Raw genomic sequence first — 18,558 nt, forward strand, 5'->3', positions numbered from 1 at the left:
TTTAATGAGCACATCTCTGGGAAATGCTGGCGGAGATTTAAAGGGCAAGACTGCTCAAGATCCCATGGTCCTTCCAGCAGTGCTTCGAGATACAGATCACACATATCACAGAACCCTCCCTTGCTGCACAGGGCGAGAGATTCAGAAAGAATTGCACACATCTGCTTCGTGTTACGGCTGCAGCTGGTCCCATGTGCTCATCAAAGCTGTTCAACATGACACTGCTTTTACAAACAGATTTGGGGGGGGGCGGGGAGAGATTGCTGTAAAAAAATAAATTAAAGCTTTTTCCAAAATTGAATTTTAAGAAAAATATTGTTTCCTACCCAGCCCTATTTGAGGGCCCGCTTCTCCCACCTCAGCTTGCTCATGGTCTCTACCAGCAGAGATGTCTTGGCTTTTAGATTGGGAGCTCTTCGGGGCAGGGGCTGTCATGTACTGTCTATTTGTACAGTGCTGAATCCACTGGGAGGCAGTATTGGCTAGAGCACTGGCCTAGGATTCAGGAGACCTGGATTCTATTCCCAGCTCTGCCACTGGCCTGCTGGGTGACCTTAAGCAAGTCACTTCTCCTCTCAGTGCCTTGGTTTCCACAAGTGTCAAACAGGGATAAGGATACTCTCCTTCTTTGTAAAGCGCTTTTGAAATAGGGCTATAGAATAGCTAGATATTATTATTAGTGCAATGACATGTTAACTAGGCCAAAACAACTTAGGCTTTTGTTCTTGACCCACAACTCCTTACTGAAGCCCCAGAGATTTCCCCCAGTGAAATAACCCTTTCCCCTCTTCCCTTTACATTCATTTGCTCTTATTGTGCAGCCCTGTGCAGGAGGTAGCATGGTATTAATATGGATCCTGATACCTCCTATGCAAGGGGCACCTTGCTGACAGCTAGTCACGTTACCATGAAGGAGGACACCTCACAGAGCGAACCTTCCAGCCCAGGAATCAGCCCTCGCATAGTTATTTAGCTGACAGTTTAAGTCACTTCTGACGTGGCTCAGAATCAGAGAAGGGTTGATATTATTTTAAGAATTGCAGGGTTCGTGTTTTTCAAAGCGAAGGCGGAAAACAGTTCCCCAGAGCGTGTGAAAAATCAACAAGTGGAAAGAACGTTTCCCCGTTTAACTTTGGGGGTGTCAGTCTCCACGCACCGCAGCATCCAGAGAATTGTCCAAGAAAAGCTACTTCACCACCCTACATCCTGACCTCTATTGGAACAAATCTGTGGCCAGAGGCTATAGTTGTTTGCCTCTACATAGCTCCATGGGCCTTTACAAGAACAGACCTCAGACCTTCCAGCTCCAAAGCCACTGGCCCTCGCCACGTGAGCTAATGGAGAAACTCCATTAGCTGTTAAGAGACCCTGGGTCACATGCAAATCACGGCACACAGTCAAGTAGTTTTGATTGTATCCAGTACAAGGCAGTGACATACTGCAGCAGAGTGCAGCAGGGCCCCCTTGGCTCCTGCCTCTGCCAAGTCCACAAAGTCACTCTGAGACCCTGGGGTTAGTATCCACCGGTACAGTTTATTCACAGGCTTGTTCCTACCACTGTTTCACCATATACAGTTGGCCCTTCACCGTCTGAGGGCAGGGAAGAGCTACCTCCTTGCTCCCACTCCCTGCCTTTTCCCTTTCTTTCTGCTCCCCCCTGGCTTCCTTCCCCTGAGGCTTTTATACAGCCCCACTCTAACTGGGCAGCAGCTCTCTCTGCCTCCCTAATTAGGGACTGGTATCTCCAGCCAGCTCTAATCTATCCCCATAAATGGGAGCTGGCATGACAGAGGTCTGAATCAGCAACCCTTTGCCCAGCACCTTGTGACACGTACACTAAAGCACTTACGTGCCCTGCTTTCCCCCAAAAAACCAAACCAACCAGGACCCTAGGCCTGAGTCTGTTGCCTTGTACCTTGCAGTCATTTACATTAGAGCAAAGAGCGTAAGATGGACCATTCTGATTTGGTAGCGTTTTGACACACACAAAGTTGATGGGTGAATCCAGTCAAGTGGGTCTAGACGCACCCAAAATCTAGGTCCCAACTTTAAGCTGTAACTCTCTATGCTTGGGCAACTCATCCATTGTCTCTCATCCACCATCCCCACCGGGACACAAAGATTAATATTCCTAACAGTTTATTCAAACTGTCCATTTTTATTAAGGAGCAGGCTGAAAAAATTAGGATAGATCTCTTTTGATTTGTCCAAAAGCCACGACAACAAGCATTTGACAGGCCCATTTCTTAACCTCCTCATAGCAATGATTTATTATTATTTGGGGCAAAGCTTGGATGTCATCCAACCCTTTCAACTCCACAGAAATATTCCGATTTCAATCTCTCTCCTCTCTTTAATGGCATCCAATCTTCTATTTGTTTGATGAATATTTATGAGGGCTCTGATGAGGAAGACAGATTTGATCTTATTTGCGACTTGGTGGAGGTGCATTGAGTCCAGACCCTAATTAGTATTCAGGCTGCTTAATTTCTTGATTAAATTTTGTCTTACAAATAAAATATTTAAAATTAACTTCCACCTTTCATATAAAAAGGGAGAGTCCTATTAAAGTTGGATGATTGGACATAATAAGGCATGGGGAGGCAGTTTGTGAAAGGCTCTTGGAAGCGGGTCTGTGATTTGAAATGAAAACGGAATTAATTTAGTTGAAGAGAAGCCTTCGCAGAGCCTGGGGAAGATGGATCCAAGCTAAACTGAGATGAAGGAACTTGTGGGGGAGACACTGCTCTGATGCGCACGTTGGGCAGGGGGCGGGAACCCCACACTGTACTCCTCTGGGCACGTTATGCAATTCCGACAGGAGCAAGAGCTTTTTGGATTGCGTGTGTTGACGTGAGACGTGTTTTGATCATTCACTCCTACACCCTTTCTCTTCCTGTTCCCATCCATCGGCTGAGTTTATTAGTAACTCTTCGCATTCTTTCCAGCGACCTGCATCTGAGGATCTCAGAGCACTTTGTGAGCATTCATTCATCCCCTCAACACATATGAAGGGGAGGTGGGATAAGAGTAAGGATTTAGTCACTAGATAGAGGCCAAAACACACACCCTCTATACTCATCTCCACACACCTGGGTCTCTTTGCAAGCCTCCTATGCGCATTCTGCCATGGGGAGTAGGAAGTAACAGCTCTGAGTTTATACCTCAGCCCATAATTAAACAGGCAATTTGTCCTTCCCCTCCAAAACAGTTTGACACCCCTGCTCTGCGTGACTCACACGTTACATAATGACTTCTGGGGGTGGCACCAGACTTGGAAAGGAGAATTTAGTTGGACATGCTCTGTGTGGGGAGGTCTAAGCACCTGTACAGCTCATCGATCAGAAAGGTTTTAGTTACCTTTCAAAGTGGACCATGCATCTTTTTAAGCAGGACCTTTACAGCGTCACTGGATGTGTTACCTTGAAAAGTTTAAACCACACTTTACTAATAAAAAAAATATATCAATTTTTAGTTTCCTTGCAGCCCTAAACCTTCCATTGCAGAGCTTGTAAATAGTGAGAGCACGCAGCAGGTCTGGTTAGAGTCACAGGTCTCTTTTTTAACTATTAAAAGATCAGTAGCTTTCCCCAGCATTGCCAAGAGTTTCCCAGAGCTCCTCACAGCAAGAGGGCTCAGCTGAACTCCAGATTGGTGCATGGTACCCAGCGGCTTTCCTCCAGCAATTCTACCCTGTTCAATCCAGCTGCTCCTTAGGGAGAGAGACAGGTCTTGGACACTAAGAAATGAGGATCTCAGTTCTTTCATGCCAATGCCCCTGTGCCCCACTCTGGCAGTACAAAGTGGGCAGAAGTTACTTTAATGCCCCTTTATGCTGCCACTGTGGTATAAAGAGGTCTCTGTGCACCAGAGAGTTCAAGGCAAAAATCCCAGCTGGCCAAGGTAACTCACCATGAATAGACTTGTAGGGAACTCTTTACCCGCAACTCTTTATGTGAATTCAATGCTCACTAACTGTGCTTGTCTGGCAACCCTGCAACTGGTTCTTTACTCTCCAGCTCTCCTGCCTCCTATCTGCCTGTGAGGTAGGGTTAGGAGATGCTTAAATTTCCCTCCTTGTAGAGGAAATTGGCTCTCCAACCAAGCTAGAGAGACCTTACCTTCCAGCACTCCAGGCAAAACCCAGGATAGCCCCATCACTCTGCCCGAGGCAGGGCAGCTCCTTAAGACAGTTGGTGCAGGGTTCTCAATGTCTTTCGTTCCTTCCCCAGGACTATAGCCCATTCAACACAGGGGATGGAGGGGCATTCTTCCCACCCCTGCTGGAACTGGATCTGTCAAAAAAGGAAACTTATTTTTTCCTCCAAAGAATTTTATGAAAAAACACAAACAAAAAAAACCCCCCAAAAACAAAAAACCCTTCTTTTCAGTAGAAGCATTTTAAAGATTTCTTCCCAGCCCTAAGCCCCAGTCTTGTGGCCCCTAAAGAAATACAAGTGACCAACCGCAGGCCTCACTCCCACACCAAGTCTCATGATATTTGGTCTTCTTCTCAAAGCCCAGGATCCTGGAGTCAGGGGATTACCCAAAAGCCCCTGCTCTCTTTTAAAGAAAAAGGTAAATCCCTAGCCCTCCTGCATGCAGCAGGAAGCTTGAAAACATGACCTGAACACAGCCTAAAGGCTCAGAAACTAAATAAAATGAGCCCACAACATCTCTTTCTTTTCAAGCTCAGGATTTTTGAATGCTTGGAATCAACACTACACACCCCTGTACTATCCCAGGCCTTCTGCCACAGATGCCTAACTCCTCCCTGGGAAACCTTTCTCTCCCCTTGCCCCTTTTTCCCAGCTCACGCATGGGAGAGCCCATAGTCTAAGTCTGTTCTTCCCATACCTCCTACCTCAGAGAAGTCTCCTCCTTTCTGAGTCCCAGGAAGCTATTTATATAGCCTGTCAGTCACATGTTCCTGCAATCATATGATGTGGGTCTACCACTCCCATCATTTCCCTTGGGGACTACATCTCCCAGAATTCACTTGGGTCAGCCAAATTAAAGGTTTGGTGGTGGGGCCTGCTGTTAAAAGGTCCACCAGACTCTGTTGCAAACCCCACTATCAGCCACTTTCAGGATTTGAACCCAGGCATGCCCCTATCAGAAAACAACCACACAGCCACTTGAGCTACAGGAATAATTCTGTTGGATAGCAACACCAACAGGTCTTTATCTTATAAGTGAGTGCACAGACATGCAAGCACTTACCCAAGATCATGTAGTAGCTCAGTGACCAAGTGTAGACTAGAACGCAGGTCTCCTAATACCCAGTCTAGTGCCTTATCAACTAAGGTACTCAAGAGAGCTTTCAGCTTTAGTGCTCACCTTTGAAGGCTTCATTCCCTAAGGGCTGCCATGCCCCAACCAAGCCACAGGGCTTGAATGGAACAGGGCCTCATTTTGGCCCCCTTTGCAGGGCCAGGCAGCTATCTGGTGCTGCAACAACAGAAGGAGAGTGTGTCTGCGAAGGGCTGGGGGCAGAGCCATAACTCCACCCTGCCCCTAATGCTTCAGCTATTGGGGAGCCCTGAGCACCCCTATAGAACTGGCATCTGCTAGGGAGCATACACCTTCTCCCGCCTCAGAGATATTTTGCCTGTTCCTGTCTTTCTCCCTGTCTCCCAGCGCAGCTCCCTGTGCAGGAGCCTAGATCTAGATCTACTCAATGATTATCCAGGTTTGCCTTGGGTAACTGGCTGTCACCCTGGCTGTCAGCGGTCTCCCCTCTATTCCTACTAGGTAATAGCTCTGCCTGTGTGTGTAGCTAATCACCTAGCTGGAGGCAGAGGCTGTAGATAGAGGTGCACTGAAATTACAGCCTTTGCCATTTCCTGACACTCGCACCTGCCTCCCACGCACAACCCCAGAGGCAATTTCTTTTTGCTCATATTTTTTTTTAGCCAAAGACTGGTGCAGGGTGAGTCTCTGTAGAGTCAAGCCTACAGCTGTGCTCCAGCTCACTGCCCCGTCAGCATACCTCCTCCTTGCCCACCTCCTGCATGGGGCCAGAGGGGAGCTCGGGGTCCGGGCTCATTCCCTCCCTGGCCTCTCTGCTCGGATTGCTGCAGCATGGGTGGGGGAAGGGGAAAGGAAAGCCGGTCTAGCGGGTGTTTTGTGCGATGTTGACACCCGTCCACAGGCGACTGGACTGAGCCCTGACAACCTCGTCTCACTGAGCCGCTTTCACACAGCAAGAGACTTTCCATCACCTTCAGCCTGTGCTGGGTTTGTGCCAGGGAACCTACAGGCAGAGACAGCTAGAAAAGGCCAGCACTGCCCCCTGGTGGCTGTGAGCTAGGAGAGCCGGGCCAAAGAAGTGCTGATGTCCCTCCCCGGAGCTCATTCAGGCCCCGAAGCCAAGCCGAGGTAGTTTTAAAAACCAGGATGTCCCGAGTGCGAGGAGGCAGATTGCAGGATGTGATGAGCTGTGTTGTTCTGCAGCGGGTATACTGCCAGCATGGCTCTCCCTGTGCACCACGTTGCCTCCTGTCACCTACACTGTTCCCCCGACAGTCTCACTTGCCCACATCTGCCTGTCAGTCATTTGCAGCCTGATCCTTTGAAGGGGTCTGGTCAATGCTTTTACCATAGACAGAACAGCTGATGGGAACCAGGGACACATGCAGATAACTCCAAACTTCGGGAAACGTCTGGATTCACACTCTGTGCTTTGGGTTCGCGATTAATGAAAGCGGTGAGCCAGATGGACAATGCATACAAATGGTGTGTATAAAACACTCCCGGACTGTGCTGAGTGTAGCATCGAATGTACCAGCCACATCCCCCAGGGCCCTAGAGGGTTAAATAATGGAAGGCACAGACTTTGAGAGGGAGAATGTACAGCTGCTCAGGCCAGCATGGGTTAGGCTGCTCCATGTGCTGGACATGATAACTTGTTTTTATTTTAGTTTAGAGCCAACATTGTCAAGTGCTGAAAGGCTGGATGGTCTGGTGCCTGCAGCACCAGCGTGGTCTGTGGGAGACAGGGGGTTGAGCCTTGGCTCTGCTACAGGCTCTCTGCATGACCTTGGGCAAATCACTTAATCTCTCAGTGCCCTGGTCCCCTATCTGTCCATTTAAGCTAACAATGCTTCCTGACCTCCCAGCAGGGTTGTGGGATTAAATCCGTTGATGCTGAAGAGATGCGAATGGGAGCCAGATAAACTCCTAGACAGGGTAAGAAGGAAGTGACCATTGATTTCAATGGGAGTTAGGTACCTAAATACCTTGGCATATCTGGGCCTTGTACCTTAATTATTTTTTAAGGGAGCAAGACCAGTGATTGAATGGGTCATGGAGATTGCACGGCCCTTTCTCTCCTACAGATGATCCCTGCAGCTGAGGGACAGTGGTGGGGCAATGTGAACAGAGCATGCCTGGCTGATGCCAAGACTCTGTAGTTGCTCTGGATGAAGGGAGGACTTTAGTCTCCAGGGGTCTGTCACCAGCACAAGAATCAACTTAATAACAGGGAAAATTAGGACTAGAAACAAAAAAAATTAAACTTCTGCCCATCTAAATCCAACAAAAAATAATTCCACCAATTACCTTTATTTTGTGGACAGCTGTGCAAGTTTATTACAGTCTAACACACAGGGTATCAAATGTAAACAGTATTGCCACTTGGAATTTGAGACTCTTTTGGGTCGGCACCTTGGACAGCTCCTGAAACTCAACCTCTCTCTCTCACACACACATACACCCCACCCAAGAAGAGCCACACCATCTCCCCAACACACACAAAATAAAAAACTCTTGTTAATGAAGTTAATCAAGAGGCTGGAATAATTTCAACAGGGAGGGTACTTAACCCTGTAGGCACCCACCAAAAATAATAATAAAATAACAGTAACAACAAAACAGTTGTGTTTTGTTTTGTTTAAAAAACAAACCAACAAACCCCTATTTTGTTCAAAGAAATCAACGCATTGATTAAGTTCATTAACGTTCCATCTTGATTTTATTGTCCATTTGTTTTTTAAAAGTTGGTCTTTTTTATTCATTCTTATTTATAAAACAATCCTATTTTACAAAGATTTACAGCTCGGGGTGCGCCTGACACTGATCTGGTGATTCAGTTAAATATTAAACCACAATTATTTTGTCCCTTAAAAATAGCACCAAAAAAGGGCAGACACAACAATAAACCCTCCTCCCCTCCAAATATAACATCAAAGAATAAGAGAATATTAATAAAAGGCCATTTATTTACTTTAGAATGGTGTGGAAAATCATAATGAGGTAATTAATGGACCCTAATACTAAGTACAAAATATTGGAGTAAACCACCCCTTCTCCCCCCACTCCTTTGTTCCTCTGGATCTTTGCCCTGCCACAGTCCAAGGTATCTGAGCATTTATAATTAAATCCCCATTGGTGCCTTTTATTCCCCTTGTTTGGGTTTTCTCAGGTTGGCCAAGTGCCATCTTCATACCAGAAGAGCATGGATGGTTTTGATACCCAAGCATATAGGCATATCATCTATCTTGTTTTCATGTGTTCGGAGTTCCCCATTTCTTTGGTTCCCAGCCCCGGCCTGGCCATGTCTTGATGGTGTGTTGCCAGCTTGGTCTATAAAAGTTCCCGTTTTCATTTCCCCCAAGGATGCTGGCACATGTCACTCAGTACGAAGGTCCCTTGATGGTGCCTGGTTCGGTCAGGCGCCCTGAGGTGAATGCAGAGGCTCCTAAACAGGCGGCCAGCTCACAGAATCCAGGAAGACCAGCAGGCCCAGGTAAACCAGGCCGGCCTGCTTCTCCAGGGACTCCAGGGGACCCTCGATCTCCATCTTTGCCATTGATGGCATGTCCAGAAATGCCAGGGAGACCTAGAATGAGAGGAAACACTCAGTGTCCAGTGGTGTATATTCCAGGACAGGTCCCTCTCACCTGACTCAAAAGCCCACTGAAGTCAATGCAAAGATTCTCACTAGTTTTTGGATTGGGCTGCACTTAGGGAAAGTGTCCAGTTCTTCCCAGGCAGGGTACAATTAACTCCCACTGAAATCAATGAACTTCCTGCCGGGGGGAAAAGTCACACTCTGGGACTCTCTCATTGGTCAGGAGACTGTTAGCCATAAACATCAAGTGAAGTTTTAAGCAAGCAAGTATCTTGACATCTTCCTATTGGAGGCCTCACGGGTTCCTATATCTGAGCCCTGCCCTGAGCAAGAAGACAATGTCTGCTGAGCTGGGAGGACAGGCAGTTACTGGCTGGTGTCATTGGGCTGCTCAGGACTGGGGTTCATCCACAGAGCTGTGTGAGGGGGCCTGAGGATGGGAACAGTAGAGGGGCTGTTGGTCAGGACTGTGGTACATTGGCAGAGCTGTTGGGGGCCCAGGACCGGGATAACTGGGGGTCGGGAATGTGAATAAGGATGGAGGGGCATTGGCAGAGAGGCATGAGGGGAGTCCAGGACCGCAACAGCTGGGGGTGCCACTGATCAGGACAGAGAATGAGTCTATGTCACAGGGAGTAGCCTCTGTCCTCTTAACCTTCCGCTCCCAAACATCAGAATAGGGGTGTCAGAGTTCAGCAACGAGCCTACCTGGGATGCCTGGTGGTCCCGGCATACCCTGATGTCCACGCCCGACCTCGCCACGCTCTCCTTTCTCCCCTCGTTTCCCTGCGTGAAAAAAGGGGGAGATTTGTTGTGACTGCAGCGTAAAAGTGATGGCTTAATGTGTCCAAGGAGAGGACCTGGGAGGCAGCAACTGTGCAGGGCCAGAAGAGAACTCAGTGACGATGGGATGCCGAGAAGGAAGAGGAGAAGTCAGCCCATGCGTGTGCGTGTTTGTGTTTGTCCCAAGGGAGCCTGAGTCTACACAGAGACAGCAAAATAAGATCCGGGGTCCAGCTAGCAGAATATACAGGGGTCGTTCGAGGGGGAAAAATGGTTTTGAAAATCCCATCACGTGACTATGCTGACCAATCAAAAATGCCCATTGGGGATTATATAAACAAAGCACAACCTGGGGGGAATGAAAAAAGTGTTTTAACAAAAAAAAAACCCAAAAACATCAATTTTGGGGGGAAAATGGCCAAATTTTGTCAATGTTTTATTTGCAACGGCAGTTTCTAATCAGGAGAGGAGGGGGCAAGAAGAGGGCAGCCCCTTCCCTCTGATCCCCAATGATCCCCCGTCTCAAGGCAGTGGAGCTGGTGCCTCACTCACCTTTGGGTCCGGTATTGCCAATCTGCCCCGGGGCTCCTAGAATACCCGGGATGCCGCGGGGTCCAGCGTGCCCATGTGGGCCTTGTTCACCCGGTGATCCAGGGGGGCCCGGGGGCCCGGGCGGCCCCATCACGCCTGCTCCGCCCAGTGCTGCTCTCTTGGCGCTCACTGCCAGCTCTGCCAGCTGCTCTGTAAGGCAGACGCAGGGAGCATTGTGGTGGGGGGCTCAGCAGGGGTTCCCCCCGTCCGGGTGGGAGGGGGTGAGGCCCATGCTTCTACTCACCTTGCAGCATCTTCAAGACCACATCAACTATATGCTGGTCCCCGGCATCCCGGCCCTGAGAGCAGGAGACAGGAGAGACGCTCAGAGATTCGGCTGCCTGCTAAACAGAGACTAATGCTCTTTCCCAGCTGCTCGCTGCAGGGCCAACCCCACCCTATCTGGTGATGTGAGTTCAGTTGCATTGCATGGGGCGCCCCACTGGCTAGGCTGCCCCCACTAACACAATCAAGAGGGTCTGCTACTGTTCTGGAGCCTGGTAACCCAGCAGCCACTGGACGGATCATCTCCCCTGGCAGGACTGTAGTATTCTAACACAGGGGTTCTCCAACTGGGGCCCACAAGGACTTCCCAGGCCATCCCCGACCCCCACTCTTGGCTCCACATAGGCTCAGCTGTAGGGAACTTGTGCGTGTTCAGGGTCTGGGTGGGGAGCTGTAATTGCAAGCCCAGAGATGCAGTGGCTGGCAAACCAGCCATGTGTCCTACACACTAACATGCCATGTGCTGGCTGCGAATAGAACCGAACACACCTATTGGTGAGGAGCATTGCCCAGTGGAAACCTGGCTCCAGGCCATTACCACTGCCCCTTGAATGACCTGCTGCTAGCTAGGGAGGGGAAGATCTCTCCCTGGGGGACCCCAGCAGGTGTCAGGGATCATGACCACCCTGTCCATCTCACGCTGCTGAACACGATGGAGATCCGGTGGTGGAAATGGAGAAGGCTGAGAAGCCCTAAGCTAAGGGGCAAGCCCCAGATCCTCCAGCTCGGTCTGACCTGCAGGCTGAGGATTTGTTGTTGCAGATTTTTTCCCCCCTAAATCTGTAAACTTAGGGCAAAATCCCCCCCCCCCATGCAGAGGATCCAGCACAAGGCCGAGGCCTCACTTAAGACTCGCTTCAGCCCTATATTGAAGACTTAGGTAGTGCAGAGACCTCATGTCGGGGGTGAAACACCCAGAGCAACAATGAACAGACATTTCCAAGGTGCTCTGAACATATGCACATGGCAGGGAGGAGGAAACACATCCCTTGTTTAACCCTATTGACTAGGCCTGTGCACCAGCAAGCCCCTTCTCCTCCGTCCCAAGGGGCCTGTGCTATCCATAATAGCTGCTACGATTATCACCAGCAGCAAGTTTTAACCCGCTGCCTATGGCAAGAGGGAGCCTCAAGTCCAACAGCAGCTAAACCTTTGGCACCAGCTCACATTTTCAGGTGGAAATACAACTCCCCAGCCTTCCCGGAGTCACTCCTTCCACATAAAACCAGCATTTGAAGCATTTGCTCAAGAGACACGGGGAGAAGGGGGAAAAAAAAAAAGTCCACCCCTTGTGATCTCTCCAGTAACCCAATGATTCAGCCAGCTGGGCCTGTCCTTGCAGTGCTCAGTATTGGCCATAAGAGGGCACGGTTGCCTAAATCCTAGTAAAGATACCTACCTGCCTGGCTCCTACTGCTTAGGACCCTCCAGCCTGTACCTTTGGCCAAGCAGCAGCTGCTCCTGGTCCACTGATGTCAGTGCAGCTCTGGCTATTCATGTCAGTGGAGCGGGGTCAGGCCCAGATCCCGCCCCCCTTTGTAGAGCTAAATTATGAGACAAAGCTCTGGCTGGTTTCATTGCATCTCCCCACCCATCCCCACCAGGGGACCAGAGGGTTAATCTCAGTGATGGCCCTATGGATTTAAGATACATTTCACCCTGAGACATGTAAGGGGCCCAGCCAGGGTACGGGACAGGGAGTTACTCACCGACACGCCTTGCTGCCCCGGCATTCCTGGCACACCGCGCTCTCCGTTGAGCCCTCGAGGGCCTGGGGGTCCTGGGTAACCTCTCATGCCAGGTGACCCTGCATCCCCAGTGGGGCCAGTAAAGCCAGGCTCACCGTGGACACCTTGCTGCGATGCACACACAGAGAGGGGGTCAGCAACAGGATAATCTCAGGCCAATTGGTCTGGACGCTAAAGAGGGAGCCGATCCTGAAGGTCAGCACTTTAGGGGAATCCAGATTTGATAGCTGGCTGTACAACAGGCTGGCCCAAAAGCCTGAAGCTGACTGTAGGGGGCATTTGGATCCTGGTCTGAATATGGTGGCTGAGGTCTCTCTCTCACTAACAGAAACATATTCACCCTCCCACCAGAGAGCAAAACACACAGGACTTGGGTTCAGTCCTCAACTGGCATCAATCCATGAAGCTTCACTGAGTTCCACAGAGTTATGCCCATTCACATCAGCTGAGGATCGGGCCTTCTATTCTTTAAAACAGCTGGTTTCATGAAATCAGGTGTCTAGGCTTATTCTTCTCCTGTCCCTGTAAATCTACAGCTCCCAAGAAGTGCCAGGATCCCTGGAGCATGAGGTCTTCTGTGTGTCCACATGAGAGACACGCATCCCCCAAGCCAACCTCTGCTGACGTGTTTCTCAACCCTGACCCAAAGGGACCCAGCCTGGAGCTCAGACGCCTTCGCCCCATTCGGCCCTTGGCCTCTCTGCTGAAGTTCCAGCAAGGAGGTTTAGTGGTGACAATGAAGCTTAATGCAACGCAGGCCTTTCTCCCGTGGGACCTGGACATCAAGTGCCTATGGATCTTTCAGCAGCATCGGCTGGCGATGTGGGATGGCCCTGGACTCAGATCATCCACAGACCACTAAGAAGCTTGGCCCATGGAACTGAAACAGGATCATGCCATACTGAGTCCATCCTGGTTCCTCATAATTGCCCAGTTTTCGGAATCTCTTAGAACAATTACAGGGAGAGAAGAGTTCCTGCCTGACCTCCACCAACCCACGCAGACTCCATCCAGTGATGAAATGAGCCATGAAGGGCTATCCGGAGGGAAAGCTGAGAGCGGAGGGGCAGCGAGTTGTTAACTCCTAAATTCACAGTTACTCACCTGGCCCTTTGGTCCTGGCTCGCCTGACTCCCCCTAGGAATAGAGGAGAAAGTGAATGTGGTTGGCAGATACAGCCACGAGCCCTTGTGTTACCGCTCAGCACCCTCCCCGGGGAGATCACAGAACAATGAGAGTGTCGGGCTGAAAGGAACCTTGAGAAGTCATCAAGTCCAGCCCCCTGTGTTGAGGCAGGACCAGGTGAACCTGGACCTTCCCGGACAGGTGTTTGCCTAAGCTGTTCTCAAAAACCTCCAGTGACGAGGATTCCATAACCTCCTTAGAGCTGGAAAGTTTTTCCTCAGATCTAACAAATTTCCCTTGCTGCAAATTCAGCCCGTTACTTCTTGTTCTCCCTGTCCACTGGAGGTAGGACAATTGATCACCATCCTCCCTATAGCAGTTATCAGGTCCCACCTCCGTCTTTTTTTAACCTTTCCTCATAGGTCAGGTTTCCTAAACATGTTAGCATCTTTGTTGCCCACCTCCAGACTCTTTCCAATTTGTCCACATCTTTCCTAAAGTCAAAAAACTGGACACAGGACTCCAGCCGAGGCCTCACCTCCTGTGTCTTACCTCCGACACTCCTGTTAATACACCCCAGAATGATATTTGCCTTTTTCGCGACAGCATCACGCTCTTGGCTCACATTCGATTTGTGATCTTCTAGAACCCCCAGATCGTTTTCAGCAGGACTATCACCTAGCCAGCTAGTTTCCATTTTGTAGTTGTGCATTTGATATTTCCTTCCTAAGTGGAGGACTTTGCACTTGTCTTCATTGAATTTCATCTTGTTGATTTCAGACCAATTCTCCACTTTGTCAAGGTCCTTTCAAATTCCAATCCTGTCCTCGAAAGTGCTAGCAACCCCTCCCAGCTGGCTGTCATCTGCAGCATTTATAAGCATACTCTCCACTCCATTATCCAAGTCATTAATGAGAATATTGAATAGTACCAGGGCAGCAACAGGGTCAGCATCTGCCCTGATTGTTGAAGGATCCTCTAGATTTCAAGAAGGAGCCCCCGGAAATGCTGTCATGCCCTAAAGCAGCCAATGGGGCCAATGTAACATCAGGATGCTGCACCCTGGTGTAGCAAGGTGTGCTGTGGCTTGGCTCAGTAATGCTGGTGTATCATGATGGCATCACAGACACACACACACCGACAGCCCAGGAGGAAGCCTTGTCCAGAGAGTACCTTACCTTCTCCCCCTTCTCCCCGGGAAGGCCTTCCACGCCAGGGTCTCCCTAGAGGGAAGGAAAACCAAGTCAGTCCATGTGATGCCTCCTCCTCTCCCTCCCACCCTGGGGAGAACAATCTCAGTCATGCATCCAGGGCCATCTTTTCAGCTTAACCAAGTCTCTGGCTTGAGGCCTGCAATTTTGCATTTCCAATTGTTTGCAGATGCTCTAGGTCACTGAATTGGGCAAGTTCCTGATTTGTGGATACAATCAAGTCACTGGAGATCTAAAATACCGACATTACAGTCAATAATTTGCTGTGCCTATAAAATGAGCAACAAACCAGAGGCCAGTGTTTAAAAGCCTGGCTCTGCATGAAGATTATAAAGAAACGGGAACTATTCCATGGGTCTAGCTCAAGGATTAGCCATGTTGTGATAGGCAACACCTCAGACAGTAGGGAGAAAGTCAAGCATCACAGTGGTCAGGAAGGAAAATGTCCACCCCCAGGTGCAGCACTGAATAATTGGCCAGATGCATCCTCTGAAGCATCTGGTACCAGTCACTGTTGGGAGGAGAACACCAGAAGTTGATGACCCAGTGCCAGTGTGGCAGGTCCTAAACCCTTGTGCCCTTCCTTTTCCTGACCAAGACTTTAAACTAACTCCCAGAGAGGATTTTACATGAGACTCAGTGCATGCTGGGATACGATCTGTGGGAACGGAGTTAATTTCTGCTCAGTGCTCAGCAATGCCAAGTGAATCCTGCAAACTGGCTAGGCTCTTGGCTTTGCTGCTGAGTTTGCGTGTACTGTATTAAAGGCTCCAGGAACCCCAGCATGACACACAGCTAAGAGCCACACTTCCAGGGAGCCACTTAGGATTTAACACACAATGATGGTGACACAGGATCCAAGCCACTGAGCTATGGATTGCTCAGGTTGTTCTAGAAAAGAAGGTCATTACAAATGTGCTCCCCACCTGGGAAATACAGTGGCCAGTATCTCTCCAGCCCACAGTCCCAACCCCAACGGAGTCAGCTCCCCAGAGCAGTAAGAAGGTCAATTACTTACGATGTCGCCTTTGGATCCAATTTTTCCTGGGGAGCCCTAGACAAGAGAGCAGAGAACAATCAGGACCGGGGATGCCACGGCTGTGTCTTCACCCAAGAAGACAAGGTGTGTTGCACCATCAGTGTTTTACATCAGAGGCAGAATGGGTGTGGGGAGGTCACACACTATGCGGGGGGCAGAAAGATCCCGCAACATCTTTCTAACCAGGACTTTGGACAACCAAAATAACAGCCTCCCTAAAATCTCCTTCCTGGGTTACACCAGACCAAGTGCTGTGGCTGGTTCCACCTAGCTATCTAGCCAGCCTGAATGTTGTGAATAAAGCCACTTACTCCTTCCATTAAAACTGGGCCTTGGGGCCAACTTTTCAGCCAGGCCTTCATGGGGTCTCCATGTTTGTGGGTTCAAACAACTGCAGGCTCAGGGCTACCTCAGCATTCATTTGCGCTCACATTTTAAGCCACTTCAGTGTGTCTGGGCCTGAACCATCCAATGCCCATTGAAGCCAATAGGAAACTTTCCCATGACTCCAACTGGTTTAGGATCAAGCCTCCATGTTCCTGACTGGGCTAGTAAATTAGGGATGAGCTGAGCTAAAATGTGACTGTAAAGGACTGCCTGGGCAAGTTCATTGCCATTCCACTGCATGAGGCAGGAGGAGCCAACCCAGCCCGTCAAACTGCAGGAGGCAAAGCGAGGAAGATCTGCTGGCACTGGGATCTGAGCCCAGCCTTCACCTGCGCCGGGAAAGCATATCCTCGGGCCACATAGACATTCCCATTCCCACAGTATCCATCCATTCATCCATCAGCTGCATCCACCCACTCACCACATCCACTGTATCTATCTGTCTGCAGGGTTTCTACAGTCCCCATCACGGTAACCTCAATTTTTGCTGACAGATTAAATCTTCATGGGGAGGTCCCTAGTGGATCTCATCTCCCTTCTAAGCTTTGCTCTTCGCCTCAGCCCTCATCACCATCTTGTCCCCAGTCAGAAATTTCATGATGTTACCTTGTCTCCTTTGACACCTGGCAGGCCCTGTGGCCCTGGGATCCCTGGAGGACCTTGCTCGCCTTTCGATCCCTGGAAATCAAGGAAAGAAAGAAAGAAAGAAAGAAAGAAAGAAAGAAAGAAAGAAAGAAAGAAAGAAAGAAAGAAAGAAAGAAAGAAAGAAAGAAAGAAAGAAAGAAGTGTGGGTGAAACCAGCAGTAGGAAAGACACAGACCTTCAGCGGGGAGGGGGGTGGCAGCTCTGGTGACTAGAGCAGGGCCAAGAGAAATTTGCGGCTATTCATTTGAATTGGGTGCAGCTATGTTGAGGCTACAGTAAGATAGATAGTGAATGAATGAGTGTATTCTAGACTGCAGAGCCACTGGACCCCCTAACCCCAGCTTTCCCCCTCGTGCTGGTGGGAGCAGTAAAGCAGGGCCTCCTGCACCCAGTGCAGCGTGTCCCAGATGCTGCCCAGACATAGGGAGCCCATCGGTCTGTACCACGACGTGTTTGTGGAAACCTCAGGCACAGAACTCCAAGGGGACTGCTCTCCTTTCCGCCTGCACGTGTAACTCCCATGAACACAGCACAACATGCTGATGTGCCCAGGAGAGGCTAATCCACCCCTCCATGCATGTGTTCATCCTCTAGTGACCACTGACAGGAGGAGAGACCCCTGTGAGTGGCATGGCCTGTGTTTCCTTTGCATCCTGCATGCCAAGAGGGAGAAGATCCTTCGGCCTCCCTCTTAGAATCACCCAAGCTCCGGCTGGCTGGGCATTTACAGCACGATCCTGGGTCTTCCCGGATCAAGCAAAGCGATGAGGCCCAGATCCTCACAGGCCTTTAGAACCTAACTCTCATTTCCGGGCTGTGCATCCTAGCAGCTGCAGGACACTGTGGTTCCCTGTCAATCATTTAACAGCCGTAGCCCCATTTAAATGGAGTTTCCTATTCAACTTGTTAAAGAAAGCGGGGTGGGGGGGGTTTCCTCTCAACCTCTTGTGTCTTTGAGATGAGCCCAGGAAATGGGAAGGTCTCTCCTGCTCTCCCAAAATAGCCTTTTCTTACAGTCTCTGTTAAACCCTGCAGGGCGAAGAGCCGAGATGGAATCTGTCCTCCAGGAGGGGACGCTCTTGCTCCCAGATGATTTATCTCAGAAAAAGGAGGGGGGGTGCTTTAGAGCCCACCCTGCAGTTATAAACTGCCCAAGAGCAGAAAAACACACTCCCTGCTGTGTGTCCTTCTCTCTCTGGGCTGGGGAGGAGACCCACTCCCCGCTTTGGTTGAAAACACACAGTCGGTTCCTGTGGGCCGTTAATCCCCAAGTGATTCTCTCCTGCTGCCTAATCCCCTCACCCTGTCTGGCCACTCGCAGCAGGGGCTGGGCTGGCTCAGTCGCTCCTTCATGTTAAACTGCTCGGGGGGGGGGGGGGGATCGTCCTGGGGTCTGAGCCAAACTTATGCCTCCCTCCCAATTAGTGCACATGCTAGTTCTTTCAAAATGCACCCTGGTGTGCAAAGGCCAAACCTTTCCAGGCATGGGTCTTCCGTGGCACATGCAAAACATCTGTGTGCTGCAGAGAAGCCAATCTGTGTGCTGCCCTCCAGCACAACTCCGAGGGCTACTTGGCGCCTACATGTAGGCACAAGTGTGGATAACCACAAAGCGCAGCCCCCTGCCCTGAGCCATAGGAAGTCGCGAGTCCATTGCATGTCTGGCTTCCTTGCTCTCCTGTGCTGAGGGCATAAAATACTAGTCACGACCCCTAGCTCTTAAACAGCACTTTACATCAGAACATCTCAAAACACGTTTTGTAGATCAGCAGCAGCATCCCCGTTTTACAGATGGGGAAATTGAGGCACGGAGCGGGGCTGTGACTTGCTGAGGGTCACCCAAAAGGCCATGAATGGAACCCAGAGCTCCTGAGTCCTAGTCCAGTGCAC

The 18,558-nt window shown here is 49.9% G+C and overlaps 1 protein-coding gene across 1 annotated transcript in view; it reads right to left on the bottom strand.

Annotated features, from left to right (window-relative positions):
- Positions 1–7,579: 7,579 nt before the first annotated feature.
- Positions 7,580–18,558, bottom strand: part of COL9A2 (collagen type IX alpha 2 chain) — a 40,984-nt gene continuing 30,005 nt past the window's right edge. The window contains exons 24-32 of the mRNA XM_073317498.2: positions 16,630–16,701; positions 15,616–15,651; positions 14,565–14,609; positions 13,366–13,398; positions 12,223–12,369; positions 10,473–10,527; positions 10,190–10,378; positions 9,563–9,640; positions 7,580–8,842 (exon numbers count right to left, since the gene is read on the bottom strand). Of these exons, the coding sequence (XP_073173599.2) occupies positions 8,637–8,842; positions 9,563–9,640; positions 10,190–10,378; positions 10,473–10,527; positions 12,223–12,369; positions 13,366–13,398; positions 14,565–14,609; positions 15,616–15,651; positions 16,630–16,701 (861 nt within the window). The 3' untranslated portion in view covers positions 7,580–8,636. The remainder of the gene's footprint in view (positions 8,843–9,562; positions 9,641–10,189; positions 10,379–10,472; positions 10,528–12,222; positions 12,370–13,365; positions 13,399–14,564; positions 14,610–15,615; positions 15,652–16,629; positions 16,702–18,558) is intronic.

The sequence above is a fragment of the Lepidochelys kempii genome, chromosome 19, assembly GCF_965140285.1.
Source record: "Lepidochelys kempii isolate rLepKem1 chromosome 19, rLepKem1.hap1, whole genome shotgun sequence".
In the NCBI taxonomy this organism is placed as follows: Eukaryota; Metazoa; Chordata; order Testudines; family Cheloniidae; genus Lepidochelys; species Lepidochelys kempii.